The sequence below is a fragment of the Oncorhynchus gorbuscha genome, linkage group LG08 (assembly GCF_021184085.1).
Source record: "Oncorhynchus gorbuscha isolate QuinsamMale2020 ecotype Even-year linkage group LG08, OgorEven_v1.0, whole genome shotgun sequence".
Taxonomy (NCBI): domain Eukaryota; kingdom Metazoa; phylum Chordata; class Actinopteri; order Salmoniformes; family Salmonidae; genus Oncorhynchus; species Oncorhynchus gorbuscha.
This window is the reverse complement of record NC_060180.1, coordinates 14,168,874-14,192,882: the sequence shown is the minus strand read 5'-3', so window position 1 is coordinate 14,192,882 and position 24,009 is coordinate 14,168,874. Positions and strand designations below refer to the sequence as shown.

The 24,009-nt window shown below is 44.0% G+C and overlaps 1 protein-coding gene and 1 long non-coding RNA gene across 3 annotated transcripts in view; one reads left to right on the top strand and one right to left on the bottom strand.

Annotated features, from left to right (window-relative positions):
• LOC124041231 overlaps positions 1-7,584 on the bottom strand; it is a 32,811-nt gene extending 25,227 nt beyond the window's left edge. Inside the window, exon 1 of the long non-coding RNA XR_006839903.1 lies at positions 7,494-7,584. This is a non-coding gene — a long non-coding RNA (uncharacterized LOC124041231). The remainder of the gene's footprint in view (positions 1-7,493) is intronic.
• The window catches only part of LOC124041230 (disintegrin and metalloproteinase domain-containing protein 12-like), a 144,429-nt gene that overhangs the window by 94,937 nt on the left and 25,483 nt on the right, over positions 1-24,009 (top strand). For both annotated transcript variants that reach the window (XM_046358582.1, XM_046358581.1), the window contains exons 5-12: positions 4,111-4,187; positions 5,779-5,968; positions 7,249-7,314; positions 8,789-8,860; positions 9,154-9,323; positions 9,510-9,594; positions 12,621-12,769; positions 21,876-22,053. In XM_046358582.1, coding sequence (XP_046214538.1) covers positions 4,111-4,187; positions 5,779-5,968; positions 7,249-7,314; positions 8,789-8,860; positions 9,154-9,323; positions 9,510-9,594; positions 12,621-12,769; positions 21,876-22,053 — 987 coding nt within the window. The remainder of the gene's footprint in view (positions 1-4,110; positions 4,188-5,778; positions 5,969-7,248; positions 7,315-8,788; positions 8,861-9,153; positions 9,324-9,509; positions 9,595-12,620; positions 12,770-21,875; positions 22,054-24,009) is intronic.

The window sequence follows — 24,009 nt, the reverse complement described above, 5'->3', positions numbered from 1 at the left end:
AATGTATTGTTTGTTCATAATACTTCCAAATTGTTTGAGAGTATAAAATAGATAATCCAACTCCGGCCAATTGATAACAATATCTCTGGAGTGTCAGATGAAGAGGGAATAAAAACCATATTATAAAGACTACTGATGTTGAAAAAAGAATGACCATTTTTAATGAAACCAGTTTGATCTGCCGCGATAATGGAGGGAAACTCTGACTCAAAATGGCAGGCAATCATCTTAGAAAGTATCTTTACATAACGATTCAGTAAAGAAATTGGCCTATATGAACCACACTCAGCAGTGTTTTCTTCCTTTTTCAGAATAAGTGAAATTGTTGAGGGTAAAGAGTTTGGGGAGAATGATTACTCAAATTTGGAAAGCAAGAGAGGAGAGAGTTGATCTGAGAATTTTTTTTTTTAATTAGCTCTGAAATCCGTCAGGTCCAGGGGATTTACCACACTGCATAGATTTAATGGCCAACACAATCTCTTCTATGGAGAGCTGTTCTTCTAAATCAGCAGCTATCTCAGGTTCAACTGTAGGAATATCTAAGTTCTCAAAAAATGTATTGAGTAAGGTAGCATTACCAGCGGATTCCAAAGTGTATAATTGTGAGTAAAAGTTATGAAAGCATGAATTGACCTCTAAATTGACACGTTCTGACCATCGTTCTTGTGTGTTTTCCTTGTTTTAGTGTTGGTCAGGACGAGAGCTGGGTGGGCATTCTATGTTGTGTGTCTGGTTTGTCTATTTCTATGTTTGGCCTGATATGGTTCTCAATCAGAGGCAGGTGTTAGTCATTGTCTCTGATTGGGAACCATATTTAGGTAGCCTGTTTTGTGTTTGGTTTTGTGGGTGATTGTTCCTGTCTTTGTGTTTGTGGCACCAGATAGGACTGTTTTTTTTTTTCACAGTTCTTGTTTTGTAGATTGTTGTATTTTCATCTTTATTAAAGATGTACAAAACTAACCACGCTGCATTTTGGTCCGCCTCTCTGTCACCAATAGAAAACCGTTACATAAATTATCAATACATGTGTTACCCAGCTCGTCAGTTATCTCAACTATGGTTTGATTTGCGGTTCTCTGACGCAGCTGGTGTGCTTGCATTTTCCCTGATTTCTCTCCATGTTTATCATTTTTGTATCGAGATTTACTAATTAGATTTTGAGCTTGTCGAGTTGAAAGAAAATCTAATTCTGACGTGTCAAACATTGTTTTAGTAAAGTGTGTGAATATGCCATATCCAAATCCAATATTTTATTTGTAAGTTCCCCTAGGTGTGGAATGTTGCACTTCGTTTATCTTGCGATGTACTAATAATAATTTGGCCCCTTAGATAAGCATTCATTGATTCCCATACTGCTGTAGGCGACAGTCCAGGGGTTAGATTAAGATCGAGAAATAGTTCAATTTGAGATGTTATAAAAGCAACAAAGGTTTCTTCTGATAGCAGTAGTGATTTAAGCCACCAGGGGCAATAATTAGGTTGTGTATTTGGTATAAGTAGTTCGCGATAAGTGCCAGAAATCTATTGTCGAGGAAAAAGTACTCTATACGTGAGAAGGTCTTATGAATTGGTGAGAAAAAGATTACTTCCTAGCTGTGGGATTGTGGAAACACAACACATCAAATATGCCATATGTCTTAAGAAATAGCTGAATTGTAGATACTGTCTTTGATGAAGATGATACTTTAGGAGAGCTATGATCCAGATTGGGTGACAGTACACAATTCATATCACTACCTAGTAGGTGGTGTGTGTCCATATTTGGTAATCGAGAAAATACATTTGAAGAATGAACTGTTATCCCAATTTGGTGCATAAATGTTAGCCAAGATAACAGGTGTGATATACAGTCTTCCTACTGCTATAATGAAACGGTCTGCTGAGTCTGCCTCTGCACTTGACATTGCAAACGGTATGTTTTTATTAATTAAAATGGCTGCTCCTCTAGTTTTAAACGAGAGTGGTCGAAAGTGCAGAGATGTGGCTCCTGAAGAAAGGCAATATCTACTTTAAGGTGATTTAAATGAGAAAGAAAGCTTTTACATTTCACTGGGTGATTTAAAGATTTAACATTCCAGCTAGCAAAAATGACCGAGCAACCAGATGTCCCTCTCATGTTATTAGGCTTAGCCATGTAAAGTCAGGTGGGAAAAGGTTAGATGCCAGATTACAATAACAACTAATCCATTACATTTTTTACAAAAATAGCAAAGAAAAACCCAACATTTGAAGAAGAATTAAAAAACATAAACAAACAATACTCTGAAGTCTGGTATAGAAAAGTAAACTCCACCTGGTCACCTTGGTCACCTAATAGAACAAGGTAATCGCTAATCCACACGCAAACATATACACACATGATGTGCTTGTAGTGGGGAATACTAAACCTATCGAGAAGAGAGCCCTGCTGAAATAATGAAGGATTTAGAAGAAGTTGTGCATAATAAATAAATAAGAATGACTTATTTACAACCCAAAACTAGGCTGTTTTAAAAGAAAGTATAAAACATTTTATAAATGACATCTTACAGCAAATAGACATGAGCAGCTTCATGGTAATAAAATAAAATGTTAAAACAAAAGGACATTTGACTCACCAGAACTAAGGCACTAACGTTACCTAATAATAACAATATCAACTGATACCACTGGCAACGCTATACAGTATCTACAAAAGAAAGACTGAGTCTGCAGTGGTAGAAACATTCATCCATTACCCTAATCGCCAAATAGGTAAACATTCAGTCATTTGCTTCGTCTGACCTTGGTAGAATATTCGTCTTCACAAAGGCCTTCGCCTTATGGGGTCTTTGAACTCTTTCTCTGTGCTGTTGTATGTTATACGGAGCAGGATGTTATATGTATGTTATAACCTACACCATGCCTAACGTTGGTCCGTCCACAGAACAGACTCTTGACATTGTTAAAGCGGCACGGTCACAAGCAACGCTGGGGGGCATAGTCTGAGAAGATAGAGATGGATGCTCCGTTGCATCAAAGTGGGCCTAATTCTCTGGCACCACAAAAAACATCAATACAATCCTGATAGTAGTGTAGTTTAGCCACAGTGACGCAAGGTTTTCTGCCCGGCTTTCTTGCTTGAGATCCCCGATGTGAGCAGTATACAAGGATGTATTTATCCAATTTGAGGGATTCCTTCAATAACTTTGAGACCGATGAAGTAGAACATGAGCCCTGGTCCTCAGCTACCCCCATGATCCTGAAATTGGATCTTCGCATATAACCTTGTAGATGTATGAATTGTTCCTTAAGGCTAGCCACATCAGTTTTGAGCTTCTTATCGAGTTTGTAGCGTAGTCTTGTCGTCTGAGCATGTTGACAAGCCTTGTTCCATGTCGGACAGTTTTCTTAACTGTATCCAGTTCAGTGCCGAACCATTGCTGGATGCTTTGTGAGCTCATTCTTGACTGCTTGTAATATCGACTTAATAAAATGGAAGTCCTCACTGAGCGCCTCCTTGAGTTCCGACTTGAGTATAGATGGAGAAGCAAGAATCTCGGCCTTCAAATCCATTTGTTGAAGCACACAAGCTCCTCGTCTTGGGCCTAGTGTTTTCTCTTTCGTCAGTGAGTCCGATGAAACGTAAACTTTTTCAGGTTATTCGGCATTTACACATTAAAACAAAAATAGAAGTTGAACAGAGTAAAGCAAGTCATTCAATGGCTGTGTTTCCTAGTTCTTTTTGGGTCAAAGTAAAAAAATATATATTTAAAAAAATGCAATTTCAGCATTAGCTCGGAAAAACATGACCTACTCCATGTCTTGATCACTAGCGCCCCCTATTATCTATAGTTCTAAGATTTCAATACAGATGTAGGATCTTAATTTGAGCCAGTTTGCTACAGAAGGAAAATGAACCTGCTGCAAAAGTAAATGTGAATTATTAAGTGGATTATAATTAATGGACATTTTAATTTGTCCAAATCAAGTCAAATTTCAAATTGGAAATGACAAACATTTCATTCATATCAAAATGGTTGCTGTCAAAAAGTGTTTGAATTCAAATGGATTTACCCTATATTATAGCATGGTGAAGAACGTCCTGACACAGTTCAAATCTGATTTGAGTGCCATGATGGTGTTTTTTAGAAGAACTGCTACTACCATGGAGAAGTGGAGGGCCACGCTAACTCTGACGTCACTCTCAGCACCTGCTCTGGACTCCGGTAAGTAACACTTCACTCTATAAGATCCCAGCCGCCTCAGTCAGACATACTGTGTAACTGGCCCTTAAAGCTCTGTCAACAATCAGGTATGAGTGTCCACTTACCCAAGAGTATAGAAGAGTCCACCAGAGGATATAAGCGATCCCTAGACAGAGAAAATGGACTTGGTCTGGGCCACCCAGTGATTATTTTTATAACATTTTTTATTTAACCTTTATTTAACTAAGCAAGTCAGTTAAGAACAAATTATTATTTACAATGATGGCCTACGTGTCTGTCCTCTCCTCTGGGCATGTGTCTGTGCCTAATAGCCACCTGGAAGTAATAAAGCTGCCTGCCTGACTGAGTGGTAACAGCAACAGAAAGCCTGCTGACGTACGCTCATCTCCTGTTTAATTACCCCAAAACTACAGATGCATTATGTGACGAGAAAGCGTTTAATATGCCATTATCCTTTTAACAACACAATAAAAGCTAATGACTAGGAACATTTAGCGGTAATACACCTGAACTAGAAGTATTGCTGTAGCTGAAGAGTCCACCCCAATGGAGTTTTACTGGTAATGCTTTCTTTTTAAAAATCTTGTACCTCATGACAAAATCCTTGAGGCAGACAGATGTTTGACGAGCAATATGTGGCTTGGCTTTGATGCCAAAACAAATTGTTTCAGAGTTTTGGTTGGCCTAAGAACACATTTCGGGCAGTTGAATCTACTGTAGGTCTGTGTGTCCATTTACATTGACTGAGTTATTGCGAGCCATTAGTTCAGTCCCTCAAAAAGCTAAAATCTAAATAATCCAGCCACAAGAAAGGAAATAAAGATTTTTCCAGTTGAGTTGTTAGGCTGTGTATTAATCCAAAGGAAAGGTAGTACAGAGGGGGAAAAACAAATGTATCAGTAAGCCTTAGAAATAGCCTTTCAACTATAAACAGTTTCCTAGTTACAAACATTTCTGCCCACACATGCAGTCAATGATCAAGATGGCTTCCCCCTTCCTGACACACTCAAACCAGGGTTACGTTCAGTACGACAGAACGGTGTGCAATGTTAAACTCAACGGAAACTGAAAGACCAGTTGAAAAAGCTGTGATTATTGTGGCAGTTACCATAAATGTAATTTGCTGCATGAGTTTTGAGATTTCAGATGGTCACATCCATATTGATTCGCCACACCCACCAAACAGGAGCAAATCTACCTCAAAGGCTGTTGGTGCACACCGTTTTGAGGAAATGTGTCGTTCAATACGAACTGTCACACAACGTAGAAAATGTTGAAGCGAGCTGAACACACCCTAGGAAGTGACTAGGGAGTGACTGTGTGGCTAGGGAGTGACTGGGGCAGAGCCCACAGCCTTTACACATCTCAAGGAACCAAGGAACATTGTGGGTTATACCATATTCAAACAAAACCGGCAAGATGTTTTTTTCTGTGTAAAACAATGTTAATGTGGTAATTGTGTAAAAGGTCCAGAAAATTGACCCACCCGCACTGCTCACAGCCAGATAAGCTAACCCTGTCCACACTGCCAATGCATTATGCCAGATCTGTTGAACAGCATTACTGTACCTTGTCTTTCCTTCTCTTCCAGGGGTTTCATCTCACTTCAAAATAAGACCTTCATCCTTGAACCATCGTTGTACCAGGACAATGATAAACACATCATCTACCGAGGGGAAAACCTCAACCTGTCCCCCGGAACCTGTGGTCATGGCTTCAACATGTCCTCTGTTACCCCTGACAACCATCTGAGAAGCCCTTTCAGAACATTCAGTACCAGGGTAAGGCTCGTCATCAACTTCAGCAGCATCTGAGTTTTTCATCCGACCCTTCAGATAACCTCCATCAAATACCACTTTAGTAATATTGTAGGATTCCATCAACAACATTGTTCGTGATGAAGCTCCCCGGAAGAATCATTAGACGTAGAAGTGTTGAAAAGGCAGAGCTTGATAATGGATTGATGTTTTAGTTGGTCTGGAGCGTGGGCTAAAGGACGTGTGACGTTGTCGTCCAGATAGCTTTCTGATACCAGCTGTACACAGGGTTCTGGGTTTGACAACAGAGTGAAGAGGAGGCCATCTTTCATGAACGGGGGAATCAACTTATCTGCCGACTTACAAGATTCGTAGGAACACTTCTTAATTTCTCTGATGTAATACATGCCACCATTTGAAACAGGCTGATATTATTTTGGTTTTGTAATGCGAAGCCTTAGGGAGATGTTAAATGTTAATTTGTAAAATAATGCTTGCCTTTTATTTTTACCATACTTTTGTTGGTAAAACATAGCTCTTTGTGGCACTTGGATCGATTAAATACAATGACAGCAATTCTGCGCTGTGGCTGTGACTGGACTTGATCAGGAACCAGGGCTTAAACTGGATTGGTTTTGTACCTGGATTGGAGCTCAGACCAGCACATGATCCATGGTAGAGATCCAACCTTGGCCTTACTCTCTCCCTCTCACCCTGGCTCCAGAGTCCTATATCAGGGCCAGGGCAGGAGTGTGGGCTCTGCTCCCCACACCAGTCTCCATGTAGCAGGTAAACAGGTCCATCTGCCACTACCACAGTACCTGCATCCACCCTTAATCCTGGGCCTCCCTTTTCCCTCAGAAACAAGAACCAAGACACTCACTGACAAAGTGAATCAGCAGCTTCCAATGCTAATGCTTTAAAACCTCTCTATGAAAAACACAGGAGTACTAAGATAGGTGAACAAGATATTTCATAGAAAAGCGTCTGCTGTCTGTGTGACTCAGCAGATGAATAATAGGCTTTTTTTGTGAAGCTTTCACCACTGGTGTGTAGGCGGTTAATGCGAAGTTGAAATCAAAGGTGATGCCGTGACAGAAGCCTTTTGAAAGATTAATAAGCAATGTTTTGAAGTAGCTTTAACATAAAGAACCCACTGTGGACTCACAGGAAGTTGTGCGTAAGTGTGCGTTGTTTACAGTGATCAAAAAAGACCATGGGAGGATCTTGAGAAGGGTGGTTAAATTTAGAATCCCATGTCCCCCCCCCCTCTCTCTCCCTCTCTCCCGCTTTCTGCATCACAGAACAAGAGGCACGCTCAGAAAACTACCAAATATGTAGAGCTGGTCATCGTTGCAGACAACAGAGAGGTAAACGTATCTATAATGTATTTATAATGCATGTATAAAAGTCCTGTCATCAGCCCTCATCATTACCATGCCTATGTGGTTTGCCCATTCACAATGGCTAGAGATGGGCATGAGGATGTAAGCCACACGGACTTTGCTGCAGAAAATAGGCAAGACTAAGAACGCAAGAACAAACCCACCTTGGTAACGGCAGAATTAGGTCAGTGTGCTGCTGCAATCAGTGTGGTCGTCGGTGGCAGCCGTATTCCACAGGAAGTGCTGAATGATTCCCCAGTGGACTAGACAGGAAACAGGAAACGGTGTGGATGCAGAAGAAGGAGAGAAAGGCTCGCACTGGGATTTCCCTTGGCTGCCCCTAGCTGATGCTGTTGACCAGCTCTATAAGGGGCAGGTTGGATGGTTCGGTTAAGTCGGCTCACACTTAGGACAGTCAAGCAGGTGGATGCACAGTGGGATGAAAAAGGAGAGTCTGTCTCAACATTGATTGCATCCGACGCCTCTGACATGCTATGTCTGCCAGTGCACATGCTCCCCGTTGACTTGCCAATTGTTTCTTTCCCACTGTGAGATCAGCCCAGATCCAGATTGATCGCAGCTTGACAACCTGTCCGACCTGTTATGCCTTCTCTCTCAGACAGGTTAAAGATACAGGGTATCTGGAACTTATGGGCCCTTACTGCATAGAAGTACCATTATACTGTACTAGCTTGTGTAAAGGAGAAAATATACATGATGAGGAAAACTGAGAACAAATATTTTCCAAAAATATTTTGTTGAAAAAATATAAATTAACTTACTTGTGCCAAAAATAGCAAAATAGCCTTGACTTGGGGCCTAAGGCCAGACACCTCAAACACAGGGTAAAATGCCCATTAACTACTCACATTACTCACATATCTGAGTATTTGGCAGAGTTTAGCAACAGCATGTTACCTCGACAAGCAGAAGATCTGCTTGCCATGTACAATTGAATGGTAATACACTTGAATGGCAATACTATTGCACAGTTGACATTACAATGGCTAACACTTAACTCTAAGCATTTACGATAAACTTTCAAAGATTCCCCTTTTAAACGATGTCCTTTGAGGATCCCAGTTCACAAAGCAGGGGGTGAGTAGAACAGGTTGGCAGTAAATTATATGATAACCAGACTCTGGAGCGTTTGTGTTCTTATGAAGCTAACATAAAGAATACTATAATAATGATTATATGATATAAAAATACCAATGATCATAGCAATAGTCATGTTGGAAAAGTCGGTGTACCAAAACAATCAGTCCGTTTGTTTGGGAAGAAATGGAGGTGAATGTCCCAACGTGGCGATGTCTCACGGTCACACTTGTTCAAATGATATTGAACCCAGTTTTCAGTACTGTATATTATGGGCATTATCGTATGCACTCATCCGATATTCTTGTCCTTCTTTGCTTCCTAACGTCTAATAATGTTAACCTGGTGGTTGTGTGTTCAGTTTCAGAAACAGGGGAAGGACGTTGAGAGGGTGAAGCAGAGACTGGCAGAGATAGCCAATTACGTGGACAAGGTAATACCTCCACCTCCCAATGCACAGCAGAGATCCATCTTATGTTTAAAATAGAAATACCTCTGGCAGTAAAGATTAATGCCACATCAGGCTAATATATTACTGTCAGTCTCTCACAACTGATTTTAGTCTATCTAAAATTGTATTTTACAGCTATCGATAGATCGCTAGTATAAGGGTCCCAAGCAAGTCATCCATACTACATGTTTATGTAAATCTGTCCAAAAATACATTGTCGGACAGATTTACATATGCATCCTTCTACTCACTGGCCCTCTCCTCCTCCTCCTCAGTTCTATAGGGTCCTGAACATCCGTGTGGCCCTAGTGGGCCTGGAGGTGTGGAGCGACGCTGACAAGTGTCCTGTCACTCAGGACCCCTTCAACACCCTGCATGAGTTCCTAGACTGGAGGAAAGTCAAACTGCTGCCTACAAAGTCACACGACAACGCTCAGCTCATCAGGTGGAGGTCCTACAGTACACATGAAGCACACACTCAGACAAAGAGACACACGCAAGTTCTACCTCCCATACAGTTCAATTCCCTTGTTTGTGATTTGGGATATGAATAGGCTATGATTGGATTATTCGTATGTATTTAATCCCTGAAGTCACCATCTATACCTCTCCTCGATCCCCTTCCCCCCAGTGGGGTGTACTTCCAGGGTACCACCATTGGCATGGCCCCCATCATGAGCATGTGTACAGTGGAGCAGTCTGGAGGCATCGTCATGGTGAGTATAAGGTGAACCTTGGAGTTCCTCCTCTATTCCGTCTGATGCTATCAACCGCATTGATATTGTTCAGAGCTCAGCTTATCGCTATCCAGAGGCACCGCGTAAAGAAAATGTGTTCACCGTTCATTGTTTGGTGGAGGGTCAGAGGAAATGATGTAAACACCAGGATATTCACACCCAAGTACACACAGATGCAATCACGCGCGCACACACACACACACACACACACACACACACACACACACACACACACACACACACACACACACACACACACACACACACACACATCCAAGGTCATTTGAAATAATTGAACCAACCAGTCCAGTTATAAATGTAGGCCGATGTGGGTTTGAGGTAAGTCACAGAGCTTAAACAAGACGCATTCAAATGTTTATGAGGGGTGATACATTATTTGTGCCAGGACATACTATAGGTCAAAATAGAATGCCCTTTACTCACTACCACGCACAACCCACACAGTTAAGTTCAATGAGCAAAGTGAGCTGTGTTTCCATCCCCGCTGTATCACCTGATACCATTTACCCCACGTGGGCCAGCCCTCTAGCAATTCAAGTTCTAGCCAATAAAGCTTCAGCCCCTCTCCATTTGAGTGACAGCTAGCCAGATGTATACACAGCAGTGTGTGTGAGAGAGAGAGAGAGAGAGAGAGAGAGAGAGAGAGAGAGAGAGAGAGAGAGAGAGAGAGAGAGAGAGAGAGAGAGAGAGAGAGAGAGAGAGAGAGAGAGAGAGAGAGAGAGAGAGAGAGAGAGAGAGAGAGCAATAACGTGATGCATATATCTGCACATTAATGATGTAGTACGCAACTTTTGTCTCGCGAGCGCTACTTTCAGAACTACTGGCCAAAAAGTATACAAAAGTACCAGAAAATCTCTTTAATAGATATGTTTTTCTTCTGGCCAGGGTTGGCTGGATATTTCCAGATGTTTGTTCTTCCGATTACTCACACATGGCGAAGGCTTGGAGCAGGATTACAGAACCATGTATGGAGTTATAGGGCCAAACCTCTTCATATTCCACCATATGTTATAATTAACTCCAACCCTTTATTTACTCCACATGTAGGTTGAATTTCACAGTTTGTACTCCACTGGGTTTTTAAACAAATGTTTGGTCATTAAATGTAAACAAAATACAATCATCTTGTTTTGGGAGATAAAATATCCCCCTGCATGTCTGGAAACTATATCAGAAAGACCGTAAAACCCTTTCATGACCAAACTAACCCTGTCGTGTTGTGCCCATCGCAGCTAGCCTAGAAGGGCTGACTCTGACTTCGACTACGTCAATTCACTCTCATTGATTCTACAATTACAGTGCTTGTGACGGGGGCACTCAACCGTGATGCGTGCAGTATGTTCCGCACCAGTCAGTGACATCCATGAGACCTCTCATAAACATGACAGGGCTGTGAGAGACATAACGTTCTCCCAGTAAAACCCCAGGAAACTGGTCCCGCCATGCGGCTCCGTAATCAGGGCCCTCCTTTTTAAAGGGAAAAAGAATGCGTTTCTCATGGACAATAATCAAGGCCTCTGTACACAACACCTGAAATCAGACTAGTTGTGGGGCTGTCTAGAGACATAGGGACCTATGGCTGATTCATATGCCTACTTTTTGTGCCTTGTTACGTCACGTTGGATGACAGCGTCCACATATATGTAGGGGAAACATTATATGACTGAGACAAGTCTTTCTGTCTCCAGTTTCCCCTATTAAATTCAGAGCTTGGTGTGTGTGTTTGTGTGTGTGTGTGTATGTTTCAGTGTGTCTATACATCATTTATGGCTTAGTGGCTGTGGTTCACCTAGTGTGGCTTAATAAAGACACACACGCACATAGTGGGTAAAGTTCCATGGGGAGGGACCTTCATAATTTATACCGCCATTGTGTGTGCTTCTGTACACTCTCTGCACTTAACTGTGCAGCAAGCTTCAGCAGCTGGTCTTACCTTCACTTCTAGTGTTCCCTCACTTTCTTCTCTTTGTGTCTCAGTGTCTTTGCCACTATTTATTTCAGTCTCATTCCATTCTCACTCTGCACTCATCTCTGCATTTCTCTGTCTGATACGTTTGTCCAATATTTCCTGGGTTTCCTCACTCTGCCCTTCTCCCTATCTCTCTACACCCCCTCCCCTCCCTCTGGCCTTCTCCCTATCTCTCTACACCCCCTCCCCTCACTCTGCCCTTCTCCCTATTTCTCTACACCCCCTCCCCTCACTCTGCCCTTCTCCCTATCTCTCTATACCCCCTCCCTCTGCGCTTCTCCCTATCTCTCTACACCCCCTCCCCTCCCTCTGGCCTTCTCCCTATCTCTCTACACCCCCTCCCCTCACTCTGCCCTTCTCCCTATTTCTCTACACCCCTCCCCCTCACTCTGCCCTTCTCCCTATCTCTCTATACCCCCTCCCTCTGCGCTTCTCCCTATCTCTCTACACCCCCTCCCCTCCCTCTGTCCTTCTCCCTATCTCACTACACCCCCTCCCCTCCCTCTGCCCTGTCTCCTTCTGAAGGACAGTGGTCTAGCTTATCGGTGCACTAAAATGTCATAATGCAGCAGGTTTATATTGCTCCCCAGCATCTGTCCCCACCGGCAGTAGTGTGTGATTGGGGTTGGTTGGGGCTGGTGAGGGAACAGCAGACAGCCTCCGATGAGCTCCCATCGTCCATGTGCAGAATGTCTAATGACATATGGATCAGTGGCACCTCATGGAACCACTGTGAGCCTGTAGAGTCAAGCGAACTAAGATAGATATGTAGATGTGTAGTGAACTGTATTACTGTACCTTGTAGCTGTTTATATGCGCCGAGCTCAATGAACTAAATATTGTGCTTCTACTTAGCTATTCCTGCTAAACATGACACAAAGCAGTCATTATACAATAGTTACTAATGGTTTTCAGAAAGATTCACTGAACAAAGTACAGAAATGTGTTTTCTCAGTTGTGTTTTTTCTCCATTTCGTTTTTTCGACAGAATATGAATGTGTTTTTTTTTCTGTAGGATCATTCGGATAATCCCCTGGGCGCGGCTGTGACTTTAGCACATGAGCTGGGGCACAACTTTGGCATGAACCACGACACTCCAGAGCGGGGGTGTGGCTGCAGGATGACAGTGGACCGCGGGGGCTGTATCATGACCCCCTCCACTGGGTGAGTGATGCCAATGGTCCAGTCCATTCATATTCATGGCTTATAAAAAGTGTGTATAAAAATGTGCTATAAAAACTGGATGGTAGGTCAGCTATACCAATTCCAGTCAATTTCAGAAAATGGAGGTTTCAGTTTGTCTGTACTGGCTCGAATTGAAATGGTTACATCAACCTTGTAATTTTCATTTTCCTTCTAAACTCTGATAGTCCCTTTTGTCTCATCAATGTGTAGCAGTTTAACTTAGCCTTTAACTCCCAAATCAGCCGTATACTTTACCAGCATGCAAATGAAGTCCCATTCATTCCCCAACTTTTCAGAATAAATTAGCTACTTTTTTGCACCTTGTGTTAACAGACCATATAGACAAGATGAATCACGTGCCGGCTTATACAGGGTTATCTCATGTAAACACTAGCTCCCTGTGTGTGTCCTTGTTAATGTGTGGATGGTCATGCATCTTGCTGAGGGCTGGGACCAACCTCCCAGCCTGAAGACAGAGAGGCTGCTCACAGATTCTCTCCCCATTCCCAGCCTGGGATCTCGTGATAATGCAGCTGCCGCGAGTGATGGACCATGTGACTGTTCCTTAGTAAACAGTAGTCAGATAAGGTGTACCCTGCTCTTATTAGGAGATTTCACCCTTGATCTGATGGCAATTTGTTTTATCTGATGAGTGGACTTGCAGACGGATGGATGTGTTTGGGATGTATTTTACAGCCTTGTGAGAGAGGGAAAGAGGAGGGAAAAGGGGAAACGAGATGTCAGGTAGATAGACAGACGGGTGCCCAAGCAGTGGAGTCTGTTATTGCCATCAGAATTGGAAATGTAGAAATTCAGCTGCTTCCTGAGCAGTACATCCGAGGGGGGCTTAGGTAAAGGACGCGTCGCTGCCTCCTGTTCGGAACTGTGCCGCTGAGGATCATGGGTAGGATCTGAGGGTTGTGGGCGGCAGTCGGACGCAGCTGATTCACAGCCTGTCGACGACGGCCCCTCTTGTCTCTGGGCTTGCTGTGTATTCACTGGACCAGGCTCTCACCGTTGTCATTGGAGCCAGGCCATGAAAAACATAGTAACACAATTCTCAATGATGTGCTCATAAAACAACATAGCGACCCACTGGGAGGAAACCGCACAGGGCTTGCGAGGGCATCCTTCGAAAATGCCAGCAGGTCTTTGAATAAGCGAAAGACATTATCCGCCCTTCGAGTGTCAGCCAGAGAAAATAATACGACCTTTTACCTAAAAAATAGGCCAGCCGAAAACTGTGTGCACCAGTTGGCATTGAGCTCATTCAGTTATCCTCATGCAACATGAATTGAAAAAAATTGGGTAACACTTTATTTGGATAATCCATCTGTAGATGCTCTACAGACTATCAGTAACATTTCAACTAACCCTAACCCAAACCCTTATCCTAACCCTAAACGTACCTCTTCCCTAGCCCTAACCAAAAACCCTTATTCTAACCCTAAACGTACCTCTTCCCTAGCCCTAACCGAAACCCTTATTCTAACTCTAAACGTACCTCTTCCCTAGCCCTAACCCAAACCCTTATCCTAACCCTAAACGTACCTCTTCACTAGCCCTAACCCAAACCCTTATTCTAACCCTAAACGTACCTCTTCCCTAGCCCTAACCCAAACCCTTATCCTAACCCTAAACGTACCTCTTCCCTAGCCCTAACCCAAACCCTTATCCTAACCCTAAACGTACCTCTTCCCTAGCCCTAACCCAAACCCTTATTCTAACCCTAAACGTACCTCTTCCCTAGCACTAACCCAAACCCTTATCCTAACCCTAAACGTACCTCTTCCCTAGCCCTAACCCAAACCCTTATCCTAACCCTAAATGTACCTCTTCCCTAGCCCTAACCCAAACCCTTATCCTAACCCTAAACGTACCTCTTCCCTAACCCTAACCCAAACCCTTATTCTAACCCTAAACGTACCTCTTCCCTAGCCCTAACCCAAACCCTTATTCTAACCCTAAACGTACCTCTTCCCAAGCCCTAACCCAAACCCTAAACGTACCTCTTCCCTAGCCCTAACCCAAACCCTAAACGTACCTCTTCCCTAGCCCTAACCCAAACCCTTATCCTAACCCTAAACGTACCTCTTCCCTAGCCCTAACCCAAACCCTTATCCTAACCCTAAACGTACCTCTTCCCTAGCCCTAACCCAAACCCTTATTCTAACCCTAAACGTACCTCTTCCCTAACCCTAACCCAAACCCTTATTCTAACCCTAAACGTACCTCTTCCCTAGCCCTAACCCAAACCCTTATTCTAACCCTAAACGTACCTCTTCCCTATCCCTAATCCAAACCCTTATCCTAACCCTAAACATACAACGTACCTCTTCCCTAGCCTTAACCCAAACCCTTATTCTAACCCTAAACATACCTCTTTCCTAGCCCTAACCCAAACCCTTATTCTAACCCTAAACGTACCTCTTCCCTAGCCCTAACCCTTATCCTAACCCTAAACGTACCTCTTCCCTAGCCCTAACCCAAACCCTTATCCTAACCCTAAACGTACCTCTTCCCTAGCCCTAACCCTTATCCTAACCCTAAACGTACCTCTTCCCTATCCCTAATCCAAACCCTTATTCTAACCCTAATTGTAACCTTAGCAAGCAGAACAAAGTGTGACCGAAAATGATCCATTAAGGCATGAAATGAATGCATAAGCATCCTTCACCACTATTAGAGTATGCAGGACCTTAATAAGTACATGCAAAATAATCTAGTTCCTTTGAAGTTAGTTTTGGGAGACGGCTATTTCATATGTTAACACAACATGTGCTTTGATTGATACACTTTGTGCAAGACAGTTCAGATAAAGCAATACTGTACTACCCTGTCTTTTTTTGAGGGAAGACATTGTTTCTCTCTGTATGTTCTACTCGAGAACCTCAGGGCTAAACCCCAGTCAGAATAGAACTCAGACAATGCCCTATTTCAACAGTATCAGGGACCAATGGGAACAATCCTTCATCGTCCTCAGTTCACTTCAGCTGAAAGGCCACTGAGCACACACGAGACAAGAAATAAGGCATAGCAACTGACATTCTGTCTTAGTGTGTATACTGAATATACACACTGTGTGTCTGCATGTCTGTGTGTGCGTGTCTGTGCGTGTGCGCATGTGTGTGTACACATCATACACCAATAAACACACAGTACATCAGCTGGATATGCAATGCCTTATTTCAGCCAGTCAAACACATCCTCCTCCGGGCTGAATTTACAGTGGCTTGTTGACAAAACCAGTCATTTCAGCAATCCAATCCGAAACTAATTTCCTCCTCACCGTTTTATGCCTTCTTTACCCACAGTGCACTCTGTCTCTATCTATCCCTCAGTCCTGATGCATTCTCAGAACGTGAGGAGCAGGCAGACAGTGAACCCTGTGTAGCTGCCTGGGTGTTGTGTCGGGGACATTCTTTAGTCAGACTTGCTAATGGAGCGAAGGACAGGCTGCATCTAAATGACGTGATTATCACTGACGCTGCCAGCTGTAATGAGGAACAGGGCTTAGAGTGAGATCCACAGAGGAGGTTTTTACCAGGCTAGACAAACACTGAGGGAACTGTGCCTTTTTATTTACAGTGTTTTATTTGTTATAGAAGAACAGTGCGAGAGATAGGAGGGAGAGAGAGAGAGACAGAGATGTGGTGGGCTTGCTTAGTGGGGATATAAAGTTAGGGGTGTTTGAATACAGCACCTACAGTAGATCCCAAAGAAAGACAGAGATGTGGTGGGCTTGCTTAGTGGGGATATAAAGTTAGGGGTGTTGTTTGAATACTGCACCTACAGTAGATCCCAAAGAGAGATGTGGTGGGCTTGCTTAGTGGGGATATAAAGTTAGGGGTGTTGTTTGAATACTGCACCTACAGTAGATCCCAAAGAGAGATGTGGTGGGCTTGCTTAGTGGGGATATACAGTTAGGGGTGTTGTTTGAATACAGCACCTACAGTAGATCCCAAAGAGAGATGTGGTGGGCTTGCTTAGTGGGGATATAAAGTTAGGGGTGTTGTTTGAATACAGCACCTACAGTAGATCCCAAAGAGAGATGTGGTGGGCTTGCTTAGTGGGGATATAAAGTTAGGGGTGTTGTTTGAATACAGCACCTACAGTAGATCCCAAAGAGAGATGTGGTGGGCTTGCTTAGTGGGGATATAAAGTTAGGGGTGTAGTTTGAATACAGCACCTACAGTAGATCCCAAAGAGAGATGTGTTGACTTGCCTCCAGATTTGAAGTACGACAATACTTAGAGCAAGAGCTGAGAAAGCCACAGGGATGGTGTTTGATGTGGGGGCTTAAAAGTGGATAAGAGCATTGGACCAGTAACCGAAAGGTCGCTGGTTCAAATCCCTGAGCCGACTAGCTGAAAGGCACTTAACCCTAATTGCTCCTGTACGTCGTTCTGGATAAGAGTGTCTGCTAAATGATTCAAATGTCAAATGTAAATGTGGGTACTTGTCATGCTAGTGGATTGTGTCATTTGTGGCAGCTAGTGGTAGTCCCAGTTAGGTGGCTGTATCATGTGTAATTTAGAAGAGCCCAGACCCACAGCAGGGTGTAAAACTGGGCTGCACACTCATGGTGAACCTCTGGAGAGGGGGATAATTACTACCAGTGTCAAGGTAGGACGGAAATTGAGGGAACATTACTAATTATGGGGTTGGTTGACTGAGTTGAGCGCCAACATGCGTCCGTGCATCTGTGTCTGTGAGTAACAGAATAATTTTTATGTTGTGGAGAATCTAGAGAGAGTTGGTGGTTGATGAGCAGATGTTTTGGGTAATGCCCTGGGCTGGATTCGAGGGGTACACAGTTCCCTTAACTGTCTGAGTGGACCAGTGCCAACACTACAGCATAGTTCCACATCTGCTTAAAGGTTAGACTGGTCTCACCAACAGTTAGTTTTGGAGCAAGGTTTCGAGGCACGGATGGCTGTTCTAGTCTCCTGTGTAAAGAGACCCAAAGGCAGCATGGTGTTTCACTCCCACAGAGGAAAACATCCCGTTCTAGTACCTCCTTTGTCAACAGACATCCATGCCAGCCCCCTATCGGCCGTGGCATTTACTCAGCCACTGAACCCAGTGGCTCCTTGTTTGACTTGATCAGACTAACAACAGTCTTCTGGGCCCACTGATGTAGGCTAGATTCAGAGAAGCGCTACCGTTAGTCACCAGCGGTAACAGCCCCAACTCTGCCTCAGTACAATGTTGCCATATCAGTGTCACTGTGATACCTCTGCATTTGTGACATGAGCACAGATGCAGATGGTCCCAAAATCCTCTATGTCAGAAGTCAACGGAGACTTACTAGGCCTTGTTGTTGTTGCTGCAGAGGAGGAGACATGTTACATTGGCAACCTGAAAATGACTGCAGATTGTTCTTCTCCCCTTTGCTTTCAAAGCATTCCAAGAAAAAAATGGTAATTAATTCTGTGTAATTTCCTATAGATCAGTCCTGCTGACGAAAGAGCACATCAGATGATATCCATTTGCTCTTTCCATCTGTGTGTCTGCCTGGCATTGAACTCCTGTTAGTAATAACAAAGGCTGTCAGCGTTTGAGCCCTGGGGAGTACAAAAGATGCTGTCTGTCATCATTGCCACTGCTCTAAGTAAGATATGAACGGCCATTCATCATATGAGCTATCAAGGCGTGATCAGAATATGAATTAGCTTCTGTGTCAGCTTTTATGAATAACCTTATTTACTTGTGAAATAACAACTCCTATTGCCTCTCATACTGGCTGTCAATCAAGCCCTGCAAGATGACTATGTTTGAAATGGATATACTCTACGACCAATATGTGGCATCTGCCCCAACACCTCCTAGTCCTAATTAGATCTACATTGCTTGACTGCTCATGGACAAAACGTGGGCTTTTTAAGCTAATGTATAGTTCCTCGTAATAGAATTTTCTGGACTGCGTAGCCGGCACGTGGCATCAGCTGTAACAACAGTCACTAGGGTGTAGGGGGATCCACATTCCATAGCTGTATTAAAGGACTAGAGGGGACTAGCGAGCAGGGCCCACACCTCTCCCTAAGCCTGCTGGACCTTCTCTGGGTGCTCAGCTGGGTAGGAGAAGATGGACGGTCTTAGGCTGGTCGCAGCAGATTGCTTTGTCTGCTTGTGGAGTTAAGTATTGTGTTTTTCCCCACACAGATCAGGGGTCTCCACCACTCTGGTGTGTCATCAGCAGCAAGCATGCTATTTACGAGGGCCTGCTCAGTGGCTTGGTGTAGGCCTGCTCCATCTCACTTTGGTTCTTCCCTAAAGAGCAGCCAAGCTCTGTGTAGTTTGTAGACCCTGTTCTTTTGAGGTAAACATACTTAGTACCAAGTGGATGAATGAAGCAGACAGGTTGGCGTGGTGCTGGTCATCACTGGGAGGCGAAGATACACTTGATACTCACAGAGGTGTTTCAGAGGTGATGGGTGGACTGTGTAGGACAGCACGATGTGTACTCCCAGGGAGTTGTAGTGAGTGAGAGTTCAGTGGGTTTTTCCTCAGTAGTAAGGAGGGGGCACAGTGTGTTTCCTGGCTAGCTCCCCTTATCTCTTGGCCCCTAGCGGGCCCACTAAAGAGTGAACTGATGACAGTGCAACGTCCATAGAATTACAGCTGCCAAATCCCCCCTAGGCTGAGGAGAAGCATCACAGATGCCCTCACAAACCTGATGCCAAGTTTTAGCTACAACCCGACTCTGTGCCACGTTAAAGGAAGTGATTCCGTCTAACGTCAAGGTTTAGCCTCAAACCTTCTTTTGTCCACACAATGTCAAGTTTACCAACCTGGTCCACCCAGTGCCAAGACTCTCAGTCCTTTTAGTCCTCTGACTCCTTGAAGCGGTCATGTCTGAAGTCAGCTGTTCCACAATCCCATATGCCAGCGGTCACCCTCCTGACCATCTTGCTCGGCCCAAACCAACGTCCTAGTTTAGTACCAGTCCTTCTAAACCTCTGTTGGTCTTAAAAAGGCTTTTGAAACTGCCGCCTGTCCAAAGCCAAACCCTCCATCATCTTCACCACTCACAACACCGCTCACTCTCAGATACCAGACTTACTCAAAGCATTTTCTTTTGTGCCAGTCGCCTGTGCCAATACCACTCCTTCATACTGTATCATTAGCCAGCTTTACATACTGAAGGTGAACCAGCCTAGAGTGAAACAGTAAAGTGGCTATATAGGCCTGTGTGTCTCTGGTTCAGCCCACCTGCTGCCATTTCTAGTACTGTTATTACAGATTTGTCACATCCAGTGTTCTGTGCTTTGGCTTTAGTCTCCTACTGTCAGAGTTGTCAGGGTGATGGGAGGGAGGTTGGAGGAGGACAGGGGTTGATAATGAGGTGAAGCAGCAGTGTGTATCCGTCTGTCCTGTGGTTGGTTGGTTGTTCGGTACGTACAGTACAGCCTGAGGAAAACACTCTGACAGCACAGAAACCCCAGGGAGGACAGCTGTTACAGACATATCTTTTGTCCACATTTAGGATGTTTTTATTTCTTACTTTCCTACTTATGTATACATACAGTTTACACTATATAAAAAATATATATGTGGATACCCCTTCAAATGAGTGGATTCTGCAATTTCAGGCACACATGTTGCTGACAGGTATATAAAATCGAACACCCATCCATACAATCTCCATAGACAAACATTGGCAGTAGAATGGCCTTACTGAAGAGCTCAGTGACTTTCAACGTGGCACCGCCATAGGATTCCACCTTTCCAACAAGTCAATTCGTCAAATTTCTGCTGTTATTGTGAAGTGTAAACGTCCAGGAGCAACAACTGCTCAGCCGCGAAGTGGTAGGCCACGCAAGCTCACAGAACGGAACCGCTGAGTGCTGAAACGCGTAGAGCATAAAAATCGCCTGTCCTCGGGTTGCAACACTCACTACCGAGTTCCAAACGGCCTCTGGAAGCAGTGTCAGCACAAGATCTGTTGGTCGGGAGCTTCATGAAATGGGTTTCCTTGGCCGAGCAGCTGCACACAAGCTTAAGATCACCATGCAGAAAGCCCAGCGTTGGGTGGAGAGTTGTAAAGCTCGCTGCCATTGGACTCTGGAGCGGTGGAAATGGGATGAATCTCGCTTCACTATCTGGCAGTCCGACAGACGAATCTGGGTTTGGCGGATGCCAGGAGAACGTTACCTGCCCCAATGCATAGTCCCAACTGTCAAGTTTGGTGGAGGAGGAAAAATGGTCTGGGTCTGTTTTTCATGGTTCGGACTAGGCCCCTTAGTTCCAGTGAAGGGAAATCTTAACGCTATAGCATACAATGACATTTAGAATGTATTTTTATTATATATGTTTTTACTTTCTTACTTATGTAGACATACACAGACTGGTAAAAAGTCATATGGAGATATAATGTACTGCATGTGGATAAGGTTTAATCATCATGTTTAAAATATTCTTCACCGCAATGTATAAGCAAATATTATGTTGTTGTTGAAGACACACAGACAAATTCTAAGAGGCATGTGTAATTTTCCCATAGCCCATCTCTTCAAAAGCCTGTTGCTTCAAACGGCCCAGATTACCCAACCTCCTCTGTGATCGAAGACTAAGGTCTGCCTGAGCAGCGGATAAATATTTATGAAAATAAGTAGCTTGCAAACCATGCTGCATCTTTGTTGTCGTGATCATTTGTTTGTTTGTGTGTCTTTGTACTTATGAAACTGTGTCAAATCGGAACTCATCTGATGTCAGTAGACCGTTAAATATGTGCCGAGGCCTTATGAATGAACAAGCCGGCAGAGCCTTTATAGTTTCAGTCTGAGCTCTGTCTGGGTTCGCTACTTTCTGGCATGTGTACATTTACTTGTCCTAAGTTAACCTTTAAAGGCTTTAAAATATGAGCATACTTTAACTAGGAATGACAAGCATACAGGAATGAATCAGGTCACGTAATAGCCTGTTGGACTATTCTATGGAAACTCTGACCTTGAACACCAGGAGCTTGCCAGATTGCCTGTGCCCATATCACAGGTTTGTGCCCACAGCAAGTTTAATGTAACAGTGTATCTGCATAGCAACACTTTGCACTCAACAAGTTTCCTCTGTCTTTATCCCTTAGGTACCCATTTCCTACGGTATTCAGCACCTGCAGTAAGAAGGACCTGGCAGCCAGTCTGGAGAAGGGAGTGGGCATGTGTCTGTACAACATGCCTGAGGTCAAGGTGCTGTACGGGGGACAGAAGTGTGGCAATGGATACGTGGAGGAGGGAGAGGAGTGTGACTGTGGAGAACTGGAGGTACAGTAAGATTCAACGGCACAGAACGCAGAGAAGCAATTATTTCTGTTATATTATATTGTAGCTATAGCTACCGATAGCTTACATGCTGACACAATGGACCAGCAGTCACTATCCACCCTAAAGAACACAGAGAACTACAACAAACCATTAACACCCGCAAGAATTGCAACAAATGGCACACAGTAAATACAAGCAATCACCCAGAACACAGCACAAGAAAATTAAAATGTTATATACGTGTAGTTGCATGCCCTACTGTCAATGTTATTTTGCCACAAAGGCAATGACATAGATGTGTACAACGACTCCATGCATACAGTCACACAACAAACCACCGGAGAACCTAAGCCATTTGCAACTATTTACCCAGACCCTTCTCCCTGTCAGCCTCCCATATGTGCCGAGCACTGGTCTGATACTGTGCCATGATGATGTCACGTCCTGTTCATTTGCTCATTAATCAAGTGAGCCGTCCAAATTTGTGACAATCCTAACAAACAAGAGAGTAATCAGTGCGACGTGGAGCTTTCTTTGTCTCTGCCATCAAAACAACAGAGCACTACACTGACATGGTTGCCATGGGAACTGAAATAAGTCCAAACCAGTCCAGACCCACATCTGGGGAACAGGTACTGGAGCAGCATACAGCATCACTCTAACTCACAACCATTGCAGCAGCTGCTCTCACATCCCACAGAACATGAGAAATCCCTCTGGCAATGTGCTTAGGTGTAACTCTTCAAACAGAGCAACAAGAAAGCAGGTAATTAACTGGATGTGAGAGTGTTGTCGTCTTCAGGATGGTTAAGGACGCCATTAGGGAGGCGTTTGATGAAGATGCATTTGATATGCAGACAATTGAACTGTTTTAGCATTCCCATTCCATCGTACATTCACATAATCCTCTCTCTCTCTCTGTAGATACATATCCACTCCTCTCAGACGTCTAATTTACTGTGGCATCCATATTATGCTAATAAACATATCTCTGTTCTTGAGTCTACTCCGATGATACACACTGATGTCATTTTGGTCTCAAGTGTTTACAGATTTATCAAGTAATGATGGGACCAGAATCCCTTCAATTACAGTATGAGGTATTTCCAATCAGGCAATGATTATAACACCCTAATACCAGCTGTGTGGTTTGGAATACTGCTGTTCCATTACCTCCCTGTGCCCCTCCGTGACCCAGTGACGTCACCAGAGGCCTGGTGTGGTGGGCCGTGGTCCCAGTTGGACCGGGGGATCAAAGCACCCCTCTCTTCCCACGAACAAAACAATAGGCTGACGTCAGGCCACAAGAGCACAGCCAACCCCATAAAACTCCCTTCCACAGAGCAGCAGTGGCCGACTAGAACACCTCGAGTTCTGACCCATCAGCATCAACACCTTGTCAGGCCACAGAGTCAACGTACCAGGGTCTTGTTGGGAAGTGAAGACGAAGAAGAGATGGTGTAGCCGGAACTGTGGCCTGGAAAAGGAATTTGATGGCGTTTGTCCTCTAATGAAAGGTTTCTAACGCCGATCTGTGCTCTTTCACTCTGTCCTTTACTTAATCTCTTTAATTAGCCTTGTACCTTTACCCCTCTCTCCCTCTCAATCTCAATCCCAGTTCATTTCTCGCTCCATCACCTCGTCATTCACTCTCCGACACCTATCTGTCTCTCTCCTACCCCCCCCTTCGCCCTCTTCACCTCTTTCCCTCTGTGGCCAGCTCTCCATTTCCTTCCATTGTGTTACATGTTTGTAATCTCCAGGACTCAGGGGCCTCAAAGCTCACCAACCCCAGCACACCCCACCAGCCACTCAATTACTTCTACAAGATCCTTTCACTACCTTCACCCTCAATGAAACCTCAACCAAAGCCCCATTAACCTACCACAGCCCCCTTCCCAACCTACAATACACCATCTCAATCACCACAGCTGAGCTTGAGCTCTGGAACTCCCC